A 23,049-nucleotide genomic window follows, 5' to 3' on the forward strand; every position below is an offset into this window, starting at 1 on the left:
AAACAATTCCATTTTATGTGCCAGAGAGTTGTACTGCTCATGTGATATTTTTCAGAGAAACATGCCCTACATATCCACAGATTATAGGTTTGTTTAACCATAAGCAATGCCAAACCAGTTATCCTGCTCAAAATACTCCATGGATAAGGATTCTCCTCATAGCACAGACCAGGCCACCTGTCTTCTTTCTTTCCCCAGAAGCATTCCCCTGGTATTCAAGAGAGAAACAGACCACAGACCAAGTGCTTTAACACCTTCCCTCCCACCCCTACTCAGACAACATAAACAGAATTTTGAAAAAACATGACAGCAAGTTCAAATAATGGTGAACAACCCAGTTTAAAAGAAACAAAAAGAGTATGAACCAAATAAAATAATATAACATTGGAGGACACGTGGAATCAAATAGCAGAAGGCCCAAACTACTGGGTGGACTTTATCCTAAGAGCAATGAGGCACAAGAAAGACTTCAGGGGCAGAAGAGGGACATGGTCAAGCTGAATGGAGTTATTAGTATTTGATTTTTATCCAATGAGGACACGCAAGAGTGAAGAAAGACTTGAAAGGAAAGCTGTGGCACTGAAACTAAAGCCAGGAAATATACTACTCTAAGTAAAACTATTTCATTATTTTTATGCATCAATTTTACTACATATAAAATGGGTATTTTTAATATATAAAATAAGGGCTAATCCTTATTTGTAAAGTTCTTTAATACTCAACATGAGACACTGCATTGGATCATTATAACACTCTTTTATGGTCAGATGATGCCATGTAAATTGTAAGGTACATCTACAGTTTTCTTTCTAGGACAGGGAAATTCCCATTTAGCATACCAATACAAGCAGATTGAAGACATCTGCAAATCTAGCACTTGGCATTTTGACTAAAGCAACCTTAAAGGTACATGACATACAGTAATGTGTAATATTGCTGCACTAAAATTTTAAATGTATTTTCTATGAGACTGCTGTGTGAAGGGGAACTGACTTACCTAGATAGTGAGTTTAGGTAGTTAGATATAGATACTTATAACTACATCTCAAAGAGAGGTTTGGTTTTTTTTTAATTCTCTGTTCATTTTGGACATAATAATTCTCATAAAGTGATAATGATTTTGATACTTTAGGGAAAATAAGCCCTATCAAAACAGCCAACTATCAGCACTAGTACTTTTTGTTTGCTTGTTGGTTTTTTTTTGGTTTTTCATTGATTTTATTTTTATTTATATATTTTTAAACATCTTTATTGGAGTATAATTGCCTTACAATGTTGTGTTAGTTTCTGCTGTATAACAAAGTGAATCAGCTATACATATACACATATCCCCATATCCCCTCCCTCTTGCGTCTCTCTCCCACCCTCCCTATCCCACCCTTCTAGGTCAGCACAAAGCACTGAGCTGATCTCCCTGTGCTATGCGGCTGCTTCCCACTAACTACCTATTTTACATTTGGTAGTGTATACATGTCAATGCTACTCTAGTATTAAAAGCGAAAAGAAGGTAAAGAGGCAAAGAAAGTAAGTATTCTTAACCAGAAAAGATAACCTGGATCACTTATGTTATAGTTGTATTTGCAAATTTGGTATTTCTCAAAGGTTTGGAAAATCTCTTCAGCAACTGTCAAAGGGCTGACTTAGGACATTTTATTTTAGAGTCCTCAAAACTCAGTTGTAAAATTTCCTGTGTATACCCAAATGCCCATTATTCTGAAGTGTATCCATATATTTTATCAGATTGGTGGTGGAGTCTAAGACCCAAAATAAGCTATCAATGGCCTAAATAAATTAATAAATTGAAAGTATTTAGGACACGTCCTGGCATGTAGTAAGAGTACAATTAATATCAGCTATCATGGAAGACAAGATTCAAACTCAGTTTGTTGCTGAATCCAAATATTTTTTTTTGGTGATACGAAAGTGTGCTTCCTCATAATACTGTACAGAGGTATATATAGTGTGTGTGGGTTGAGGGAAAAGGGGAAAAGCCTTCACCTTCATCTTCCAAAGCAAGAGCTGGGCCTTATACAATTCCAACAACTGGAGAATGGCTAAATAGGTATTTTGAACACAAAGAGTATTTGAAAAGGTAAAGTGATTTGAAAGAATAAGGTATCAGTTTGATGCAGGTAAAAAGAATCTCTTCCCCTTCGTTACAAATTTTTTTTTCCTTAGGGTGAACTCTGTATCCAAATTCTTCTGTTACCCAACTAAGAACTTTAAAATTCTTTAGAAAATTTAGAAGCTTCTTCAATCAGGTAATGAAAGTTTCAATTCAAAGCTTTCATAAAAGTTTTTTTATTATAAATCCTGAAAAAAAAAGTCTCTGGGGATACTCAGTTAGAACTGCCCTTTTAGCAGCTTAATACTGAAACCAGTTTCCTGGTTTCAGAACCTCACCTCTTTGAAAAAATACTCACTATTCACTCTGAGTTCAACCCTGAACTGTATCATGCTAAAAATAAGATCCATAAAACATTCTCTCCTTGGAATGCAAGAATCTTTGCCTCATACTGTAAGACTATATTTATGCAAGACAGTGTCCAGGATATTTAAAAAATAAATGATAGGTGTGTGCAAGGGTCCATATGCATTCATGTGTAAGTACACTTGCATGTGCAAAGGTGTAGGTGTGTCTGAAAGTGTGTAAGTACAGAGCATGTGCATGCAAGGGTATAAAAATGTAAGCAAAGATGTGTGTATGAATGTATCTGATAGGAAAGTGAGAGAGAAAAGTGTATTCCTTCTTTGTTTTTCACTCCCTTTAAGAAATGTTCAAGGAAGATGAAAGACAGACTTCAGTGAAAACTGATATCCTCTATCCATAAAGCAAACATAGTTCTATGATTTACCCGCACTACCAACACACTCACCCAATCCCTGTTCTGAAAGAGTCGTCTGGTAATTGTTTTAGAGGGGTAGAGGCAACATTAGTCTCAGAGCAATTTTGACTCTGTTAATTAAATTATAAAATTTCTTTTAAAAACAAAATATTACTACTCACACATATTTTGCCATTAGATATCCTTTATTAAAAAACATGAAAATTAGTATCAGAAAAGAGATCAAAGTTTCTAATATGCTCTGTTTAAACTCATTTAATATTCTAGTACACAGAGACTGTCACTATAAGTTCTAACACCTATAATTGATATTGTACAGACATATGAATCTAAGGAGGCCTCATCGGCAGGAACTATATGGACGCTGCAAAGACAAGACATTCTCCTGTGGCAATATGTACAGCTTTAAATACACCATGCGACAGGCAGCATGATTTGTACAGGACACCTGAACTCTTCTTGTAACTTACTGTACAGTCCTCTTTTGCAACTTGGCTCTGACCTGGTATTAGAAAATAAACTGGGTTTTTGTACTTTTTGTACGTTGTATGACAATCGTCAATGTGAACAGAATAAAATAACTGCATGTAAAATTTTGAAAAAACACAGTGATGATAGATCACCAATTTAGTTAATGCAGGGCAACAAGTAGAAAGCTGCAATTCAAATGCTACCTGGCCTGTAATAACATTATCCTTCAAGTATTACAATGTTATTAATCCAGAGTATAATTGTGCTTTGTTCCAGAAACATCCTTGCAATCTATGGTATGTTATTCCAAATCCCAAGTGCAAAGCTTATTTTATTCAGAACTTAATTAACAAACTTTACAATAAGGATGTTGCCTAAAAAAATCATGGAATTGAGTATTATGCTTTAAAATATTGTCACAGATAATTATTGCCAGTCATTTCATTTTAAATAACATGTGAAATAGTAGCATCTTTCTACATAATTTAATTGGGAGTTCCAGCTGGATACAAGGGAGCTGAACCCTTAAGACTGAAAATACATAAGCTGAATCAAATTCACGTTCGTTGGTTTAAGTGACTTGACAACTATGGGAAATTATTACTTGGTTCTTTTACTTGACTGAAGAACTTCATCATAGAAGGATAAGACATTATTCTCAAAAGAAACACATAAAACTTTCTAGCTGGCAAATAAAAGTAGCAAATAATATCTGTCCTATGATTCTATTAGCATTGTTAAACAAATCTTGCATATAGCATACACCACTTACTTTCATTAAAAGCATATTCAAATCCTTCCAGTGTATCAGGAAAATCAAGAGGTGGTTCATCTTTTTTCATTAGTTCATCCAAATCTATCCTAGATAATAAATCTAGAAAAGAAATTACATGAAATTTATTTATATTCATTTTCATAGTTGATAACAAAGATTATATTTTAAATTATTTTAAGTATTCTTTTGTTCTATTAGATTACTTTTTATGTGTTGCCTTAACTGATAAGATTATTACATTTTTAAGTTCCCAAAGTGCTATTTTATGATGAGGTACAGTATCAATATAACATAAGCACTTTCAAAACCATAATTCTCAAAACAATCACAACCTAGATCCTATGTATCACTATGGTAAATTATTAACTTCTTCCCTTCAAAATATACAGCTATTAATTTGTACCTTATTAACCTCCTATCATTTTAAAAGTTTCAGACGTTAATATGACTTTTAAAAGGTCACTAAATCTTACATATAAATGAAACTACTATGAATAAGGGAACTTAAAAATAAAAATAATGGTAATATAGCATATTATTCTTTTAGAGGGAAGATCATAATATTAAACTAAAACATGCTAACTGGAGAAACTGGCTAACACAAAACAGTTTTTATTCTTCACATCATTTGATTATACATAATAAAAAAAAACTGTCACCAAGGTTTTGTAAATAAACATTTTATTTTTGAATCTTTTTAGATTTACGGAAAAGTTGAAAGATAGTACAGATAGTGTCTGTACCCAGTTTCCCCTATTGTTAACATCCTACCTTACAAGGCTACATTTGTCAAAAGGAAGAAACCAATGTTGGTACATTACTGTTAACTAAGCCCAGATATTATTCATCAGTTTTTCCATTAATGTCCATTTTCTGTGCCAGGATCCCACCCAGGACACCACAGTACATACAGTCGGCACGGCTCCTCAGTCACATCTTTTTATTTTGTGAGCATTTCCTTACCTCCTGTTACTACAAGGTGCTGCAGGCTTATCTCGTAGTTTCCCTGCCCCAGCCCTAAAATCAGTCTGTAGACAGTATTTAATGATCTCTTTTAGGCTATCATCATGGGATGAGGCAAAAATTCTTACTATATGTCATCTTAGTGTCATATGGAAACTCAGAAAAATTAAAGGTAAACTTCAAATTTATTTAGTTCCCAAAAGATGTGTTTTGTTTTGTTTTTTAAGTTTAGATTTTGAGATTTTTTTTCAATATAACTCAAGTTCCCGAAGAGAAAGAGCTCCTCGGATACATAGTATAGCAAACCAGTCCCCGCTTTCTTTTAAACAAAAGAAGAACCTCAGAATTAACACTTTATTTCTGTCTCTCATTTACACAGATATAACAAATCCATCTGTACAGATCATAAAAATATGCTAGAGGAAAAAATAGTTTGTCTACCTCCAGTCTCTAGTCTTTCCGTAGGACACAAAGATAAGACATCAAAAAACTTGTAAAAAAAAAAATTAAAAAGTCATTGTTTAAAATTCTTCAAACTGCTGTATCAAATAAACCTCAACTCACACAAAAATATACCATTTTCAGCATACAAACATGTTTATAAAAAAAGGTTTGCAAATTGTCTAGTAAAATAAAAAATGTCACAAAGTATGCATACTGGGCCCAAGAGATACATGCTGACAAATTTCTGATTCATTAGTAAAGCTCTGAACAACATGTAAATCTTTGCAAAACAGAGTAAAATAGAAGATTTTTAATATCAAAAACTGGCTTGAAGATTCTCACATCTCTCCTTCCAATGAATTGAATTCCTTTACTTCACAGTCATCTTCCACAGTTCAAAATTTAGAAACCTTTTAATCAGACACACAAAAACCGTCCAATACATAAGCAGCTGTATTATGTCTAATATCCATTTTCTCCTTCTATCAGCTCAGATCATAAAATGCCATCTAACATCTATATATCATTTTAAAGACTTCACATACTTTACCTAACTTGCCCATCACAGCCCTATAAAGTAGTAGCATGTGTTATCATCTTCACTGTCTTTGAGACAAGGAAATAAGCTCAGAGAGGTAAAATGGCCTGCCCAAAATTAGACCTTAATAGTAAAGTGGGGTTAATAAAATAAATTTATTCCCCAATACCTAACTCAGTACTCTTTCAAAATCCCCATACTTTTATTCTATGTGCTATATAAACTCTAAAACGGTGTACCCCCTCTCTTCATTACCTTATAAAAAGGATAAACTCTTCTGAATACAGAAATATGCTTTGGCTTTGACCAAAATGTTCCTTTGAATGATAAAATGAACAACTAAACAAATACGCATTGCTCAAACTTCTCCTCTGTCAACTGGAGAACTAGATTCTTTTTTATTTCATTAGCATTGAGAAGACATGTAGAAAGAAATTGTCAGAAATTATTTTTCTGCTTTGTAAAAGGAAAACAATGCTATATAACTGCATTTTACAGAGACTGGGTTCCAAAGGCAGTAGATTAGGCAAAAATCAAGTATAATAAAACATTTCCATTGAAAATCCCTTCAATCGCCTATAAAACACAGTACAACTGAATTCTTATAACCTAAATACATATCAGATGTAACACAACTGTTTTTTCTAAAACATGCCTCTGGTGATTAAAGTGATTTAGCAACTAGAATTCTAAACTTCAACAAAGCATATGCAGTAACTGGATAAAAATACCATTTTATACCCCAAAGAATTGAAAACAAAGACTCAGATATTTGTACACCTCTGTTCACAGCAGCATTATTCACAACAGCCAAAAGGAGTAAGCAACCAGTTTCCATAGACAGATGAATGGTGTGATGGTTAATTTTATGTGTCATCTTGACTGGATGCCCAGATATTTGGTTAAACATTATTCTGAGTGTGTCTGTGAAAGTGTTTCTGGATGAGATTAACATTTGAAACTGTAGACTGAGTAAAGCAGATTGCCCCCCACCTCCAATATGGATGAACCTCATCCAATCCATTGAAGGCCTGAATAGAAGGTGAGTAAGACAGAATTCCCACTCTCTGTATGACTGTCTTCAAGCTAGGACATCAGTCGTCTGCCTTCACAGCACAGGCTCTGAGGATTTTGGAGGAAAGCCTTGCTATCCACTGCAGGTAACTACTCTCCTTTTGAGAAATACCTCTTGGCCTGCTACTGGGCCTGAGTAGAGACTGAACACTTAACCACGGGCTACCAACTTACCATGTAGCTGTCCATCATGAACTAGGTGTTAACTGACCCACCAAGTCATAAAATTGGGTCTGTACAATAGTATTCCATCATCAAATGGAAGTGGTATGTATGTGATCAGGACTGAGTAGGCCCTGAAGACAAAAGTAAGTTACATGAAGAAGTGGCCCAAATGCCTATGGTCTCCACTGCTGCTACACAGCCTTCTATCCATCAGTGTGCACCTAAGCCCTCATCAGTTGACAGAAGAAGAAAAAACTTGAGTCTGGTTTATAGATGGTTCTGCATGATATTCAGACACCACCCAAAAGTGGACAGTTGAAACATTAGAGCCCCTTTTGGGGATATCCCTAAATGACAGTGGTAAAGAGAAATCTTCCCAGTTAGCAGAACTGAGAGCAGTGCACCTAGCTGTTCTATTTCTTTGGAAAGAGATATGGCCAGACATGTGAGTATATAATGATTCACGGGCTGTGGCCAATTGTTTGCCTGGACAGTCAGGGACCTGGAAGGAACACGACTAGAAAATTGGTGACAAGGAAATCTGGAGAAGAGGTATGTGGATAGACCTCCCTGAATGAGCAAAAGATGAGAAGATATTTGTGTCCCAAGTGAATGCTCACTACAAGGTAACCTCAACAGAGGAATATTTTAAAAATCACGTGTGCAGGGTGATCCATTCTGTGGACACCAGCCAAACCTGTCATCACCCAATGAGCTCAAGAACAAAGTGGCCATGGTGGCAAGGAAAGAGGTCACATGGGGGCTCAGTAATATGAACATCCACTCACCAAAGCCAACTTGGCTACAACCATAGCTGAGTGTCCAATTTGCCAGCAGCAGAGACCAACATTTCGTCCCCAACGTGGCACCATTCCCTGGGGTGCTCAGCCAGCTACTTGGTGGCAGGTTAATTACACTGGATCACCTCCATCATGAAAGGGGCAGCATTTTGTTCTTACTGGAATAGATACTTTCTCTGGATACAGACTGGCCGTCCCTGCACTCAATGCTTCTGCCAAATCTGCTATCCATGGACTTACAGAAGGCTTTATCCACCATCATGGTATTCCACACCACACTGTTTCTGATCAAGAAACTCACACTACAGCAAAAGAAGGGTGGCAATGGGCCCATGCTCATGGAACTCACTGGTCTTAACATGCTCCCCACCATCTTGAAGCAGCTAGTTTGACAGAATGGTGGACTGCCTTTTGAAGACTCAGTTACAGGGCCAGCTGGGTGGCAGAACCCTGCAGGGCTGGAACAAGATTCTCTAGAAGGCTGTATATACTCTGAATCAGTGTCCAAAATATAGTGCTATTTCTCCCACAGCCAGAATTCACAGGTCTAGAAATTAAGGGATGAAAATGGGAGTGGCACTACTCACTATTACCCCTAGCGAGCAAGGAAAAAATGTCCATTCTTCTTTTTTTTTTTTTTTTTTTTTTGTGGTACATGGGCCTCTCACTGTTGTGGCCTCTCCCGTTGTGGAGCACAGGCTCCAGACGCGCAGGCTCAGCGGCCATGGCTCACGGGCCCAGCTGCTCCACGGCATGTGGGATCTTCCCGGACCAGGGCATGAACCTGTGTCCCCTGCATCGGCAGGCGGACTCTCAACCACTGCGCTACCAGGGAAGCCCCATTCTCCTTATTCTTATTCAACATAGCATTGGATGTCTTAGCCAGTGCAAAAAAGCAAGACTGAAAAGGAAGAAATAAAACTGTCCAACTAGCAAATGACATGATGGTCTACATAGAAAATCCCAAGGATCTACCAAGAAAACCCCAAGAACTAATAAGCAACTTCAGCAAAGTCACAATATAATATCAACACACAAAACTTCATTATATTTCCAGAAACTATCAGTAAACATGTGACAATTGAAATTAAAAACACAATACCATTTACAATCACTCTAAAAATTATAATAAAGGACTTCCCTGGTGGCGCAGTGGTTAAGAATCCGCCTGCCAATGCAGGGGACACGGGTTCGAGCCCTTGTCTGGGTAGATCCCACATGCTGCAGAGCAACTAAGCCCATGTGCCACAACTACTGAGCCTGTGCTCTAGAGCCCACGAGCCATAACTACTGAGCCCAGGTACCACAACTACTGAAGCCCATGCGCCTAGAGCCTGTGCTCCACAACAAGAGAAGACACCGCAAGGAGAAGCCCACACACTGCAACGAAGAGTAGCCCCCACTTGCCGCAACTACAGAAAGACCGCAAGCAGCAATGAAGACCCAACACAGCCAAAAATATATACATATATATAAAATAAGTATAAATCTAGTAACAAATGTATAAGACTTACATGATGAAAATTACAAAGAATCAATGAAGGAACTCAAATATCTAAATAAATGACAGACATTCCATGTTCATGGACTAGAAACCTCAATATAGTAAAGACGTCAATTCTCACATTCGTCTATAGGTTTAAACACAATTCCTAACAAAATCTCAGTAAATTATCTTTTTGTGGTTATAGACAATTTTACTCTTAAAATTTACACGGAAAGGCAAAGGACCTAGAAAAGCCAAACAATTCCGAATAAGAATCAAGTGGGAAGAATCATTCTAGTCAATTTTAAGACTTACCATTTACTTCAGTAATCAAGAGAGTATGAATTAGAGAAGAGACAGACACAGATACATGGAACAAAATAGAACACCCCAAAATAAGCCCACCGAAATACGTCCAATTTATTTTTGACAAAGGTGAAGAAGTAATTCAATAGCAGAAACACAGTCTTTTTCACAAACAGTGCTGGTGCAATTGGACATCAATAGGCAAAACAAACAAACAAACAAACAAAAAACCTTGACCTAAATCTCATACCTTACATAAAAATTAACTCAAAATGCATCATTAGTTTAAATGTAAAATCTAAACTATAAACCTTTTAGAAGAAAACATAAGAGAAGATCTTCACAAAGTAGGGCTAGGCAAAGAGTCCTTAGACATGACATCAAAACCACAATCCATAAAAAAAAAAACTGAAAATAGGACTGTTTTAGGGACAAAGTTTTATTCAGTTCGTCAATTTGTTCTAAAATACACTTTACTATGCATTTGCCATTTTATCTTCTAATATTTTCAATTTGACTCCCTCATTAGTCATTTCAAGCTCATGTGTGCTAAGCATTGTATTCCTATTGTACCAATGAAGAAAAAGATTTAGAGAAGTTAAGCAATTTGCTTCATGGTGAGTGGGAAAAAAATGAGTTTGAATCCAGATAGTTCTATATTTAGACCCTATCCATATTCTTTTAATGTCACTGTACTAACTCTAAAATCCAGAAAAATCCATCTGATCTCTTACATACTGCTTGTGGAAGTGTAAATTGGAACCACGACTTGAGAGATCAAATTTTCGCATTATCAAGTAAGGTTGAAGATGCACAAAAGCTATCTAAGTGGAAACCCAGCGAGTTTATTTAGATGGAAACACACACGTTCCTTATCCTCCTTCCTAAATTAACCATTATTCTGAGTGTGCAAGTCATTCTCAGCAGCATACATACATGCAGTAAAACCATCTATAGAGTTGTCTATAACTGTCTCCAATTCCTCTCTTCCCATTCTTTACTGAAGTTCTCCAATATGACTTTCATTTCCATCAATTCACTGAAGAGCTCTTTGTGAAGACCATCAATAACCTCTACACTGTCAAATCCAAAGTTAAATTCTCAGTCCTCATCTAAGCTGGTTTATAATCATTACTAAAGTAATTACTCTCATTTTCTTCACTACGTGTTCAGGATCTCTCTCTTGCTCCTAGGTCTCAGCCTATCTTACTAGAAATTCACTTTAAGCCTCTTTTGCTAGTTCTTCCTCGTTTTCCTGACCCTAAGATCGAGATGTCCCACGGTTCAATCTTCAGACCTTTCTCTTTCTGGCTACAGTGACATCCCTGGTGATCTCAATTAGAACCATAACTTTAAATATTACCTCTATGCTAATGATTCCTAAAACTTTTATCTCCAACCCAAATGCCCTCAACTCTACACTCAACTTCTCCAGCTTGATGTTTAAGTGGCATCTCAGTTTAATATTTAATATGTCAAAAACTTAACGCTTGCTTTCCACCATCGCCACCACAACCTGCTTTTCCCGTACTTTTCTTAGTCTAACTTTTCTTAATCTCATAAAATATCCCTAGAGCTAATGCCACAAAGACAATACAGGATCATTATCCTAACCTAGTATGACATTTCAAACAACAAAAATATGGTAAGGGCACTAGTCTTGACTCAAGAGACCACTAGTGTTAGTTTTACTGTTAAATACATGACCTGGAATAAGAAAAGCATTAAGAATTTTTACATCTGTAAAATCACATGATTTTATGATTTATTTACTGAGTACATACTATATCTCAGACACTGAGGTAGTCACGGTATACAAATAATTACAAATAGATTAAGTACTGATATTCTTATTTTAGAATTGAAATGAATGTAAGGTCACCTAAATATTCCTATACCTTCATTAGGCACAATGAAAATATCCTGAAAAAGCAAATTAAGTATGTACCTTTCAGGGCTGTTGTCTTTTCTTTTTCATCTGGACCTCCCTGCTGGATGTGTGCCATGCTTATCCAAATTGGCAACAAAATTAAAGACCTCAAGGAAATAGACATCAATCTTCAGAAGACAGTCTAGAATGAATGAAAGCAATAAATTAAGCTCTACTCAATCCTACCTACTCCATGAGAAAGTCCTAGATCCTCCCAATTGGAATTAATCTCTCTATCCTGATTTCCCACTGCACTTTGTTGATGCCTATGCCGTAGTACTTATCATAGCCTGCCTTGCATTATAGTTATTTATGTATTTGTCTGGGTCACCTAACAGATTACAAGCCCCAGGATAAAGGTATCAACTTTTTGTCATCTTGATGTCTCTCATATCACCAAACACAACACTATACACACAGACACCTAATGCTGCTAAACTGAACTGAGCTAAACTTACTATTTAGGTGTAGTTCCCTATCATCTAATGTTCTTAAAAATATCTCCATGTAGTTTCTAAAACTTGACATTTCTTTTAAAATAAACTGTCAGCATGTCATGTACAAGGTCAGAATATTTTTTTCCCGGGACATGCAGACAGGCAGAAGGAGAAAAATACTTAAGGTAGCCATAAATTACCTCGAGTGTAATTCAAAATACAACTTTAAGGGAAAAAATTAGCCCTTTAAAAAAAAAAAAACTATGTCAAATTCTATGTCTGGAAGCCATACTCTATAAATGGCACTCCAGTAAACAATCGTAATATAAACTTACGATTTATTAAAATCTAATGCTGCTCTGCCTTGGCCAAAAGGAAGGCATTTAAACTATAAATAGTTTCTCCCAGGGTGCCTACAAACAGGGAAAAAAAACAAAACACTATTCCTAAAGTTTAAAAGAAAAGAATGCAACACATACAGTGGAAAAAAATTAAATGAAATTAAAACAGTCAATCCATACTGTTAAGGAAATAACATAAAAACTGCGATAAACAAGATTGAATATTCCTCTGACTGATTTACTTACTACCCAAAAAGCAAACTTCAGTTTCCACTCAGAGGTATATTGTACAATTATCTTTAAAAACTGAGGCATTTTTATAATTAACAGAGTACAGCAGGAAATGCTTTAAAATAATAATAATAATATTTAAAATAATATTTTTAAACTATGAACATTCCCAGGGTCATAAAGCAATGCTGCCCTTATCTCAATTCTAACTGTAGGTGGGGTAGTATAAGAGGAAGGGCCCTCTGGCTCTACTACTAACTAGCCATGTGTCCTTGACAAATTATTTAACTTCTCTAAGCCTCACTTTCCACATATGTAAAATGTAAATGATAATCATGCTTCCCTCATGGTGTTACAATGAGGTTAAATGTAGAACATTTAGTATAGTGCCTGATGCGTAATTAAGTGTCCGACACATGCTGGTTTATATTTTTTAAATGTTGTAAATGTATCCTAGCTTCACTACTTAATAACAGCTCTGTGGCCAGGGACAAATCACTTAATATCCAAAAATCTTCAGATTCCTCATTTATAAAGTGTAGCTCATATAATAGTGGTTGAGAAGTAATATTACAGAAGGTGTGTACCGCTGATCATTGCTATTACTAGTGGTATTACTGTTTCTCAATAATGTGAAGTTTCCTAACCTCGGAATAACTAAAATATGAGACTATTTTTGACTGGGAAAGCATTTTCACTTAGCATGGAAGTAGCTGTTGTTTTTCTTCTGTGAATAGGTAACTCAAAACTCTGTAAATTCTACATGGATGAAATATGTCTATATTCCTTCAAGACACGTATTTTTGTCTATAGGGTGGGCAATGTGTAAGACACCAGGGTGCAATGGTGAGTAAAACATGGTCACGGCCCGGGTGGGGCTTACTCTCTCGTGACCAAATGAAACTACCAAATTGCCACAAATAAAATATATGAGACCCAGACTGATCATTACAACACTGTTATAAAAGGGCTTCCCTGGTGGCGCAGTGGTTGACAGTCCGCCTGCCGATGCAGGGGACACGGGTTCGTGCCCCGGTCCAGGAAGATCCCACATGCCGCGGAGCGGCTGGGCCCGTGAGCCATGGCTGCTGAGCCATGGCCGCTGAGCCTGCGCATCCGGAGCCTGTGCTCCTCAACGCGAGAGGCCACAACGGTGAGAGGCCCGTGTACAGCAAAACAAAAAAAGAAAAAGCAATATTTGTAAGGGTTATCTATTTACATTCAGGAATTAGTTTTATCTGTCAAGTCCCACAAGTTTGTGTACACGTTTCTCCGGCAACTCATTATCTACCATCTTGTAGCAGAAATGAAACAGAAATGTTCATGATGATAGAGATTCCATACAGTGCTCTTTGCTAACAATTCCAAAACCAAATTAACTATCTATAGGAGACTTCTTGCATTTTTTTACTCTATCCCTCTGCCAATTCAGTTTTCTTCTAAGTGTAAACTGTTAGGTTATTTTTCACTGGCCTCAAATTGTCTAATTTCTAAACAGAACAATTTATATTATTATTTCATTGTGATTGTTTCACTGAAGGCGAAATTATAAAATAGTTTTGATGCTAGAGTCATTTTCAAGATTCATATTTTAAAATTCTGGGGATCTAATGTACAGCATGGTGACTAAAGTTAACAATACTGTGCTGTATACTTGAAAGTTGCTAAGAGAGTAGGTCTTAAAAGTTCTCACCACAAAACAAAAAAAAAGTAACTATGTGAGGTTATAGATGTGTTAACTAACCTTATTGTGGTAATCATTTTGCAAAACATACATAAATCAAGTCATCACATTTTATGTCTTAAATACACATAATGTTATATGTCAATTATATCTCAATAAAACTTGAAAAAAAGCTCTAACTGCTCTACAATGTTTAATAACACATTCTCCCTTTAAGACTTTGATCTTCATGAGGACAGGTATCATGACTGTCCCTAGCACAATGTCTGATACATTGTGGAGCTCAATGGGTATTTGTCAAATTCACAAATAAATGAGTAAGAGATATAGGGAAAAAAATACAATTCACATTTTAAAGAATCATTTTTAAGACTCCCAAGATCAAATATCAATTAATAATCATTATGCTTATTTTATACAAGACAACCCAAAAACACACGTTGCAATTCACTGAAGTGATGATATATAAGTTAGGAGACTACTAACTACTATCTTTGACTCTAAACTTTATAGCAGCTGATACAAAGCAGGTAAGCATGAAGCAAACTGCCTATTGCCTTCTTATTCATTGTTAGATTTTTATCTTCTTGAGTTATTTTCCTTGGCTGTGGCACAGCTGGTGAAACTAAATCAGGAACATTATAAATTCTCAATTTAGTTTTCCTCATAAAAATTCAGAGTTATAACATGCATGACCACAGATAAACACTACTGCAAATGCAGCCAGCAAGCCGTTTGATACATTTGATGTATATATATTAATACGTGCACTCGACATAGTTTATTTAGTGTTATCTGATGGAGGTTAGGTTATAGGGAATAAAGTGGTAGAAGGTTTTTACTGATGTGAACTGCGACACAGTTGACATGCTGTATACTTCATGATAACCACTGCTGTTTAAATATGGTTTCCTAGAAATGGTTACAATATAAACTAGATTCAAAACATCTCAGTTTGCGATTTCATTCTGCAAACTACACAAAGCAATTATCATATCTTCTTCCTTTCTATGGTTCCAACAGAGAATCCACTATGTATAAATAAAGCTATAAAGAACTTGTTATGTGTAATCTTTATCCAGTGAGCATTTCAAAACATGAAACAGTAGAATATTTCTTATTTTCCCTATTTGCTCAAAATATGGCATGAGCACTTATAAAATGTACACAAAGATACACAGAAGCCTTAGTTTCCTACATCTGTTTGTTTTTAGATAGGTATTAAATAGGACCTAGATATAGATTATTTTGCAACAGAAGGCCTTTCCACCTCACATTCTGAATGTAATGATGGAAGTACAAAACATATCACAGGACGAGTAAAATTGGGTTAAGTCCCTGGGACCCCTGGAGCTGGTTTGGTCCCCCAAAGAATCTATGCTAAGTCAGGCTCTGAAATCCAGCTCATGAAAGCTTGCTTGCAATCAAAAACGCAGTAATTGAACTGGTACCACAGCTTTAAGAAGAACCAAAACATCTACCCAAATTACAGTTAAAATATGCATGTTACTCAGAAGTTCCTCATCAGCAACGTTTAGTTCGTAACAATCTGGGACAGTTTATAGTTCTGAGTCAATAGTGTGAAAAATGTATGTTTTGGAGAGAGAGTGTGTGTGATAGTGGGTGTGTATGTGTGTGTGTGTGTGTGTGTGTGTGTGTGTGTGTGTGTGTGTGTGTGTGTGTGTGTGTGTGTGTGTACAGACATATGGGCACTGGGGAAGAGGCTAAAGAAGAGTAAGGGCATCAGGCTGAAGAAGACATGGAAGACAAGGCCCGGGGTAATATGGGCTGTTAGTGAATAGAAAATGGTGGCTTCTACAGAGAATGTAATCTATATGTGGGTCAAGGTTTAGCTCAGGGTAGGAATATCTTGTTCCAATCCAAACACACCTAAAGTAATTCCTTAGTTTCTCAAGCAAAGTGATGTTTTAGGTTTGGGAGGAGAAATTCAGGTTTTTAGCCTCAATTCCACCACCTAGTGGCTGAGTGATCTTGAGAAAGTCACAACTTCTCTAACCTAAGTAATGGGAATAACAAAGAAAATAAGAGCACTTCCCTTTACAGGGGGATTATGAAGATCATACGAAAAAATGTAGACAAAAACATTTTACAAACTATAAATTCCTTTATAAATATTAGTAATCCACATAACATTAGAAATAATTTGGTTCCAATTGCTACGTGCTCAAACGCCAAAAAGGATATTCTCATCATCCAGTTTATAGGAATGAGAAAATTTCAATGTGTATCATTTGGGTGAACTGTTAGAATAAACAATTAAGCCCCATAATAAGTACTTGTTGAGTTGACTTGGGTTTCCAAGACTATATTGAATATAATTATAATGGAACTTAAATTAATTTTTAATATAATTTGTTTATATGCTTGTCTAATCTTATTAAAATGTATGTCTGGAAAAGTTCAAGTATGTGAGTTCTACCTTCACTGAGATTAAAGTTGTGTCCAAAGAAGAACACTATCCCAACTATCTCCTAAATGCACATGTTACAAAGTCACCAAGTCCTTTCACATCCATTATCTTATTAGGTCACTGCCACAACTGGCTGATAGAGTCAAACTACTCAATTTCAACTAGGAAAATAATTCTAGTTTCTTTATCCTACAAAAGTTTTTCACTCTTGTGTACTAATTTATGTCATCAGGGAGTATTACAATTTGGAGTTTAGACAAGTTGGAGGAAGTTGATTACATATATACAGACAAAAGCTGTCCACCAAAATTGTCTCAACCTATTTGGTTTGCTATTCAGAATTAAGATTGATAAAAATTACTCCCCATCATAACAGAATACTCCTCAGCCATAAAAAAGAATGAAATATTGCCATTTGCAGCAACATGGATAGACCTACAGAATATTATACTTAGTGAAGCAAGTTAGAGAAAGACAAATATTATATGGTACCACTTATATGTGGAATCTAAAAAATAAAACAAATGAAATGATATACAAAACAGAAACAGACATAGAAAACAAATTTATAGTTACCAAAAGGGAAATGGAGGGGGGGAAGGATAAATTAGGAGTATGGGATTAACAAATACAAACTACCATACATAAAATAAATAAGTGACAAGGATTTACTGTATAGCATAGGAAACTATATTCAATATCTTGTAATAACCTTTAATGGAAAATAATCTGAAAATATATATATATATAACTGAATCATTTTGCACACCTGAAACTAACACAATATTGTAAATCAACTGTACGATAATAAAAAATTTAATAAATCAACAAAAAATGTAATCCCTAAACTGGAAACAAACTGAAACAAACTACTCATCAAGTTTGTTATACAACTATTAAAAAAAAAAAATTACTCCCCATCATTCCTCACAGTAATTTGGCAAATCAAGCATCTAAAAGAAAGAGTCAAAAGTTAAGGAATATCAAATACAAAGATTTTAGAAGAAACTAATATTGTACTACTGTGTCTTTTTAACAGGTTGCGAGCTTGGTAGTCATCTGGTTAGGTTTCATATTGCTTTCTGGTTAGCAAAAAGACAGAAACTCAACAAGGCTAGAGTGAAAACGTTAGAATATCTGCAAGACAATGATAAAACTGAATCTAAGAAATTAAACATGGCTAAGACAATTCTTTAGATAACTCTCAATTTTGAAGCCCCACAAAAGAAAAAATAATTTAAGTAGACTTTTATGAAGTTTTCATTATTGGAACAGAAATAGCAGAGCTATGGCAGAGGACAAAATAATTCTCAAAAAGGAGATATGCTCAAAATTTCAGAAAAACAGGGTAAATCAAACAAATAGTATCTTTTATAGGGGTCAAATTAAAATGTCATTAGCTACTTAAGAGACTCTATGGTAAACATGAACAATAAAATATAGCTTATATTATGAATGTACATACCTCCAGGCCAAATTGACCAAGCAGAAACTATCTTCATAAGATTTAAAAGTAGCCAATACCATGAAATAACAGTGATAACATATTTGCAAAGCCTGAACCAAATTTTCTCATTCCATAAATACTCTTACTAGCATCTGTGCTCAACTTTGTGAACTCAAAGTTCAACCTGAATTTTAAAATATAATATGCATGTTGTAGACACTAAGATGACCCACCCTCTGCCCCCACCATGCCCCTTCAAGGGGAACTTGCTGCTCAGTAGCAGGGAGTACACTCAGCAAACAGCCTCAAGCTGTTCACCACTTAAGAGTCAGCCTCAGATGCAGAGCACTGCCTCACTCAAGGTCATGCCTTTCCCAGGTTGACTGACCCACAGGAGCTGACTGAACCAAGCGGGGAAACAAAGGCCCAGCCATTTCAGCCTGATGCACAAGAAGCCTGACAGGCACTATTTGCTCCAGAGCTCACTGCCAGGTTGGCTGAGGTTCTGTTAGGCCTGCATTTAGTTCAACTTCTCCCTTTGACGAATACCGTTGTCCTCCTTGTTTTCACAAGTGTCGATCTCTAATAAACACCTTGCACTCCAAATTTTGTCTCAGCATCTGCTTCTGAAAAATCCAAGCTGCAACAATGTACTTTTCTAAATTATTTTTCTGCAAATTAAACAAAAAAATTCTGATGCTGAGACTTTATATATCCAGACTTTATATATCCAGAATATATAAAGAACACTAGCAACTCAACAATAAAAAGACAACCTAATTTTAAAAACTGACAAAGGATATGAATATACATCTCTCCAAAGAAGATATACAAATGACCAAAAAGCACAAAAAAGATATGCTCAGCATCATTAGTCATTATGAAAATGCAAATCAAAACCACAGTAAGATACCACTTCACACCCTATAACATGGCTGTAAGCAACAAGAAAAACAAATGCTGGTGAGAATGTGGAAAAATTGGAACCCTCATCCATCATCAGAAGAAATGTAAACTGGTGTAGCCACTCACGAAAACAGTCTGGCAGTTCCTCAAAATGTTAAACATAGATTTACCAAAAGACCCAGCAATTCCACTTCCAGCTACATACCTAAGAGAAATGAAAACACATGTCCATACCAAAACTTACACATAAATGTTTACAGAAGCATTATTCGTAATTGCCGAAAAGCAGAAACAACTTAAATGTCTATCAAGTGACAACTGGATACACAAAATGTGGTATATATCCATATAACAGAATATTACTCACTAATTAAAAAAGACTGAAGTAGTGACATATGCTACAACATGAACGACAATGAAAACATGATAAGCGAGAGAAAGACCACATAGTGTATGATTCCATTTATATGAAATGTCTAGAACAGGCAAATCCACTGAAACAGAAAGCAGATTAATAAAGAGTTTTGGGGAGTTGGGGTGGGGGAGAGAATGAGAAGTGATTGCCAGTGGGTACTTAAGTTTCTTTTTGAGGTGATGATTCTGATAGTCCAAAAGACATATGTTTACATTGGAGCAGTATTCCTCACTGTGTATTAAGTGGCTCTCTCTCTCCCATCTCTTCTTTAAAGCTACCATGCCAAAGGTCAAGGCACAGTCTCAAAAGGGAGGAGGCTTGACCATTTCATTCATTCTTCTCTTTTTCTTCCATGAAAACAAAATTGTTAAATGGACTTCAGGCAGACTCACTTAAAGAACTTCTCTCTTCAAATGTCCCTATCATCCCTTCCACCAGAGCCAGGATGGCAACCGTCTAGGCCTGCTCTATCGAGACATTAGGGGCAAATATATTATTTCCTAGGTATAAAAGGTGAACATTATATATAAAGTTTTTGTAAACCACAGTACTCTAGTCTAGCTTGTTCTAGTTCTGTGCATTGAGGATTCTCTGTTAATGATAATTTGCCTCCCTGGCCTGTCCCTATCCCTTACATACATCTTCCAGTGAGAATGCGGTCAGAGCACTGATTCACTTTGGTCATGATTTGTTAATTATTTGGCCACACACCACCTAAGGGTATCCCAATTTTACCCAATTTCTAATAAGGACTGAAATTTGGTAATAATTGCCTTATTATTATTATTGCAACTGATCCCACACATAATACTAACTTACTTCAAAGTTAGAAATGTACCACATACTATAGGGAAAAATAAAAATGAAGGAAAAACTTGAGCATATAATCAAGCAATTTATTCTGACGCCTGGTGAGCTATACTAATAACACCAGCAATAAAGTTTAATGGCAAAGTTAAGCTTTGTGGAGACCACAACTATACTCTAAATAGGTATTTAAGTACCACTCATATCCAGTGTCTACTGACAGTGCACTCCTTATTGTTTATTTAAGGGGAAAGTATCTGTGAAGCCTGACTTTACCTAAATGTGTTAACAACTGGGAATGCTATCACTTAAGTGCCTTCACAATGAATGATTTTTTCTTTTTTTTTGGCTTCTAGACTTCCCCAATTCTTTATGAAGTGCTAATACTTTCTAGAATTTAATGTCTGTACCATATTTCAAAAATGACCACATCCTGAGACCAACAGGTGATCAACTCAGAAAGACTTGGGAAGACTCTCTGTTGCTGTGATACTACAAATATCTGATGTTAAATAAAGAGAATTAGAAATGTGAAACTTCAAATCACCTTTCTAAACTACCGTATTAGTTACAGTGGCTATTTACTTTATACAGAAAACAAGAAATACAATTCATATTGTAACTTGACTAAATTAACAAAGGATTTGAGGCAGCAAAATTCTCTTATTCCAAAAACAAAGAGCTTTGAACCCTCCTGGCTTCCACAAAATATATTCCCCCACTAAAACAACCATCACTTAGCCACAGTATTAACTACAGGAAGTTAACTCTGTGGCACTAAAGTTGTCAGCACAAGGACACTTTGTGGAATGATAACCCATTTATATTATTAGACCTATGCTTAAACACAGTATGCCAGATGGCATTCATTACTATTGTCTACGTAAGCACAAAGTAGTAGAATCCTTTCCTATGATCATGAGAGTAAAGAATTTTACAACTAGATTTTTATTTCTTTATAATTTTTTATTGAAGTATAGCTGATTTACAATGTAGTGTTCATTACTGCTTTACAGCAAAGGGATTCAGTTGTACATGTATATATACATTCTTTTCTTTATATATTCTTTTATATCATGGTTTACAGGTGCTTGTATTAGCAGCAGTTTGGCAGAATAGTTAAGGTCCCGGATGCTAAAGCCTTGCTTTGTTCAAACACCAGCTCTGCCGCTTGCCAGCTGTGGAAGCCACGTGCCTTAGTTTTCCCATCTCTATAAAGGACAAATAATAGCACCTACCTCATAGTATTGTAAAAATTGAATGAGTTCATGTGTGAACAGGGCTTGGCCATGTAGCATGAAAGACTTAACTGTAAGTATTTCTTTTTGTCATTTCTTTGTTTTGTTTTTTAACTATCACTTTATTGGAGTATAATTGCTTTACAATGGTATGTTAGTTTTTGCTTTATAACAAAGTGAATCAGTTATACATATACATATGTTCCCATATCTCTTCCCTCTTGTGTCTCCCTCCCTCTCACCCTCCCTACCCCACCCCCCTAGGTGGTCACAAACCACCGAGCTGATCTCCCTGTGCTATGCGGCTGCTTCCCACTAGCTATCTATTTTACATTTGGTAGCGTATATATGTCCATGCCACTCTCTCACTTCATCACAGCTTACCCTTTCCCCTCCCCATATCCTCAAGTCTATTCTCTAGTAGGTCTGTGTCTTTATTCCCGTCTTACCCCTGGGTTCTTCATGACCTTTTTTTTTTTTTCTTAGATTCTATATATATGTGTTAGCATACGGTATTTGTTTCTCTCTATGACTTACTTCACTCTGTATGACAGACTCTAGGTCCATCCACCTCAATACAAATAACTCAATTTCATTTCTTTTTATGGCTGAGTAATATTCCATTGCATGTATGTGCCACATCTTCTTTATCCATTCATCCGATGATGGACACTTAGGTTGTTTCCATCTCCTGGCTATTGTAAATAGAGCTGCAATGAACATTTTGGTACATGAGTCTTTTTGAATTATGGTTTTCTCAGGGTATATGCCCAGTAATGGGATTCCTGGGTCATATGGTAGTTCTATTTGTAGTTTTTTAAGGAACCTCCATACTGTTCTCCATAATGGTTGTACCAATTCACATTCCCACCAGCAGTGCAAGAGTGTTCCCTTTTCTCCACACCCTCTCCAGCATTTATTGTTTCTAGATTTTTTGATGACGGCCACTCTGACCGGTGTGAGATGATATCTCATTGTAGTTTTGATTTGCATTTCTCTAATGATTAATGACGCTGAGCATTCTTTCATGTGTTTATTGGCAATCTGTATATCTTCTTTGGAGAAATGTCTATTTAGGTCTTCTGCCCATTTTTGGATTGGGTTGTTTGTTTTTTTGATATTGAGCAGCATGAGTTGCTTGTAAATTTTGGAGATTAATCCTTTGTCAGTTGCTTCATTTGCAAATATTTTCTCCCATTCTGAGGGTTGTCTTTTGGTCTTGTTTATGGTTTCCTTTGCTGTGCAAAAGCTTTGAAGTTTCATTAGGTCCCATTTGTTTATTTTTGTTTTTATTGCCATTTCTCTAGGAGGTGG

The 23,049-nt window shown here is 35.9% G+C and overlaps 1 protein-coding gene across 6 annotated transcripts in view; it reads right to left on the bottom strand.

Moving 5' to 3' along the window:
• Positions 1-23,049, bottom strand: part of ARB2A (ARB2 cotranscriptional regulator A) — a 428,163-nt gene that overhangs the window by 377,912 nt on the left and 27,202 nt on the right. For all 6 annotated transcript variants that reach the window (XM_060143277.1, XM_060143278.1, XM_060143273.1 and 3 more), the window contains 2 exons: positions 11,817-11,940; positions 4,090-4,191 (listed from right to left, as the gene is read on the bottom strand). In XM_060143277.1, coding sequence (XP_059999260.1) covers positions 4,090-4,191; positions 11,817-11,922 — 208 coding nt within the window. In that variant the 5' untranslated portion in view covers positions 11,923-11,940. The remainder of the gene's footprint in view (positions 1-4,089; positions 4,192-11,816; positions 11,941-23,049) is intronic.

Source organism: Lagenorhynchus albirostris, chromosome 3 (assembly GCF_949774975.1).
Source record: "Lagenorhynchus albirostris chromosome 3, mLagAlb1.1, whole genome shotgun sequence".
Lineage (NCBI taxonomy): Eukaryota > Metazoa > Chordata > Mammalia > Artiodactyla > Delphinidae > Lagenorhynchus > Lagenorhynchus albirostris.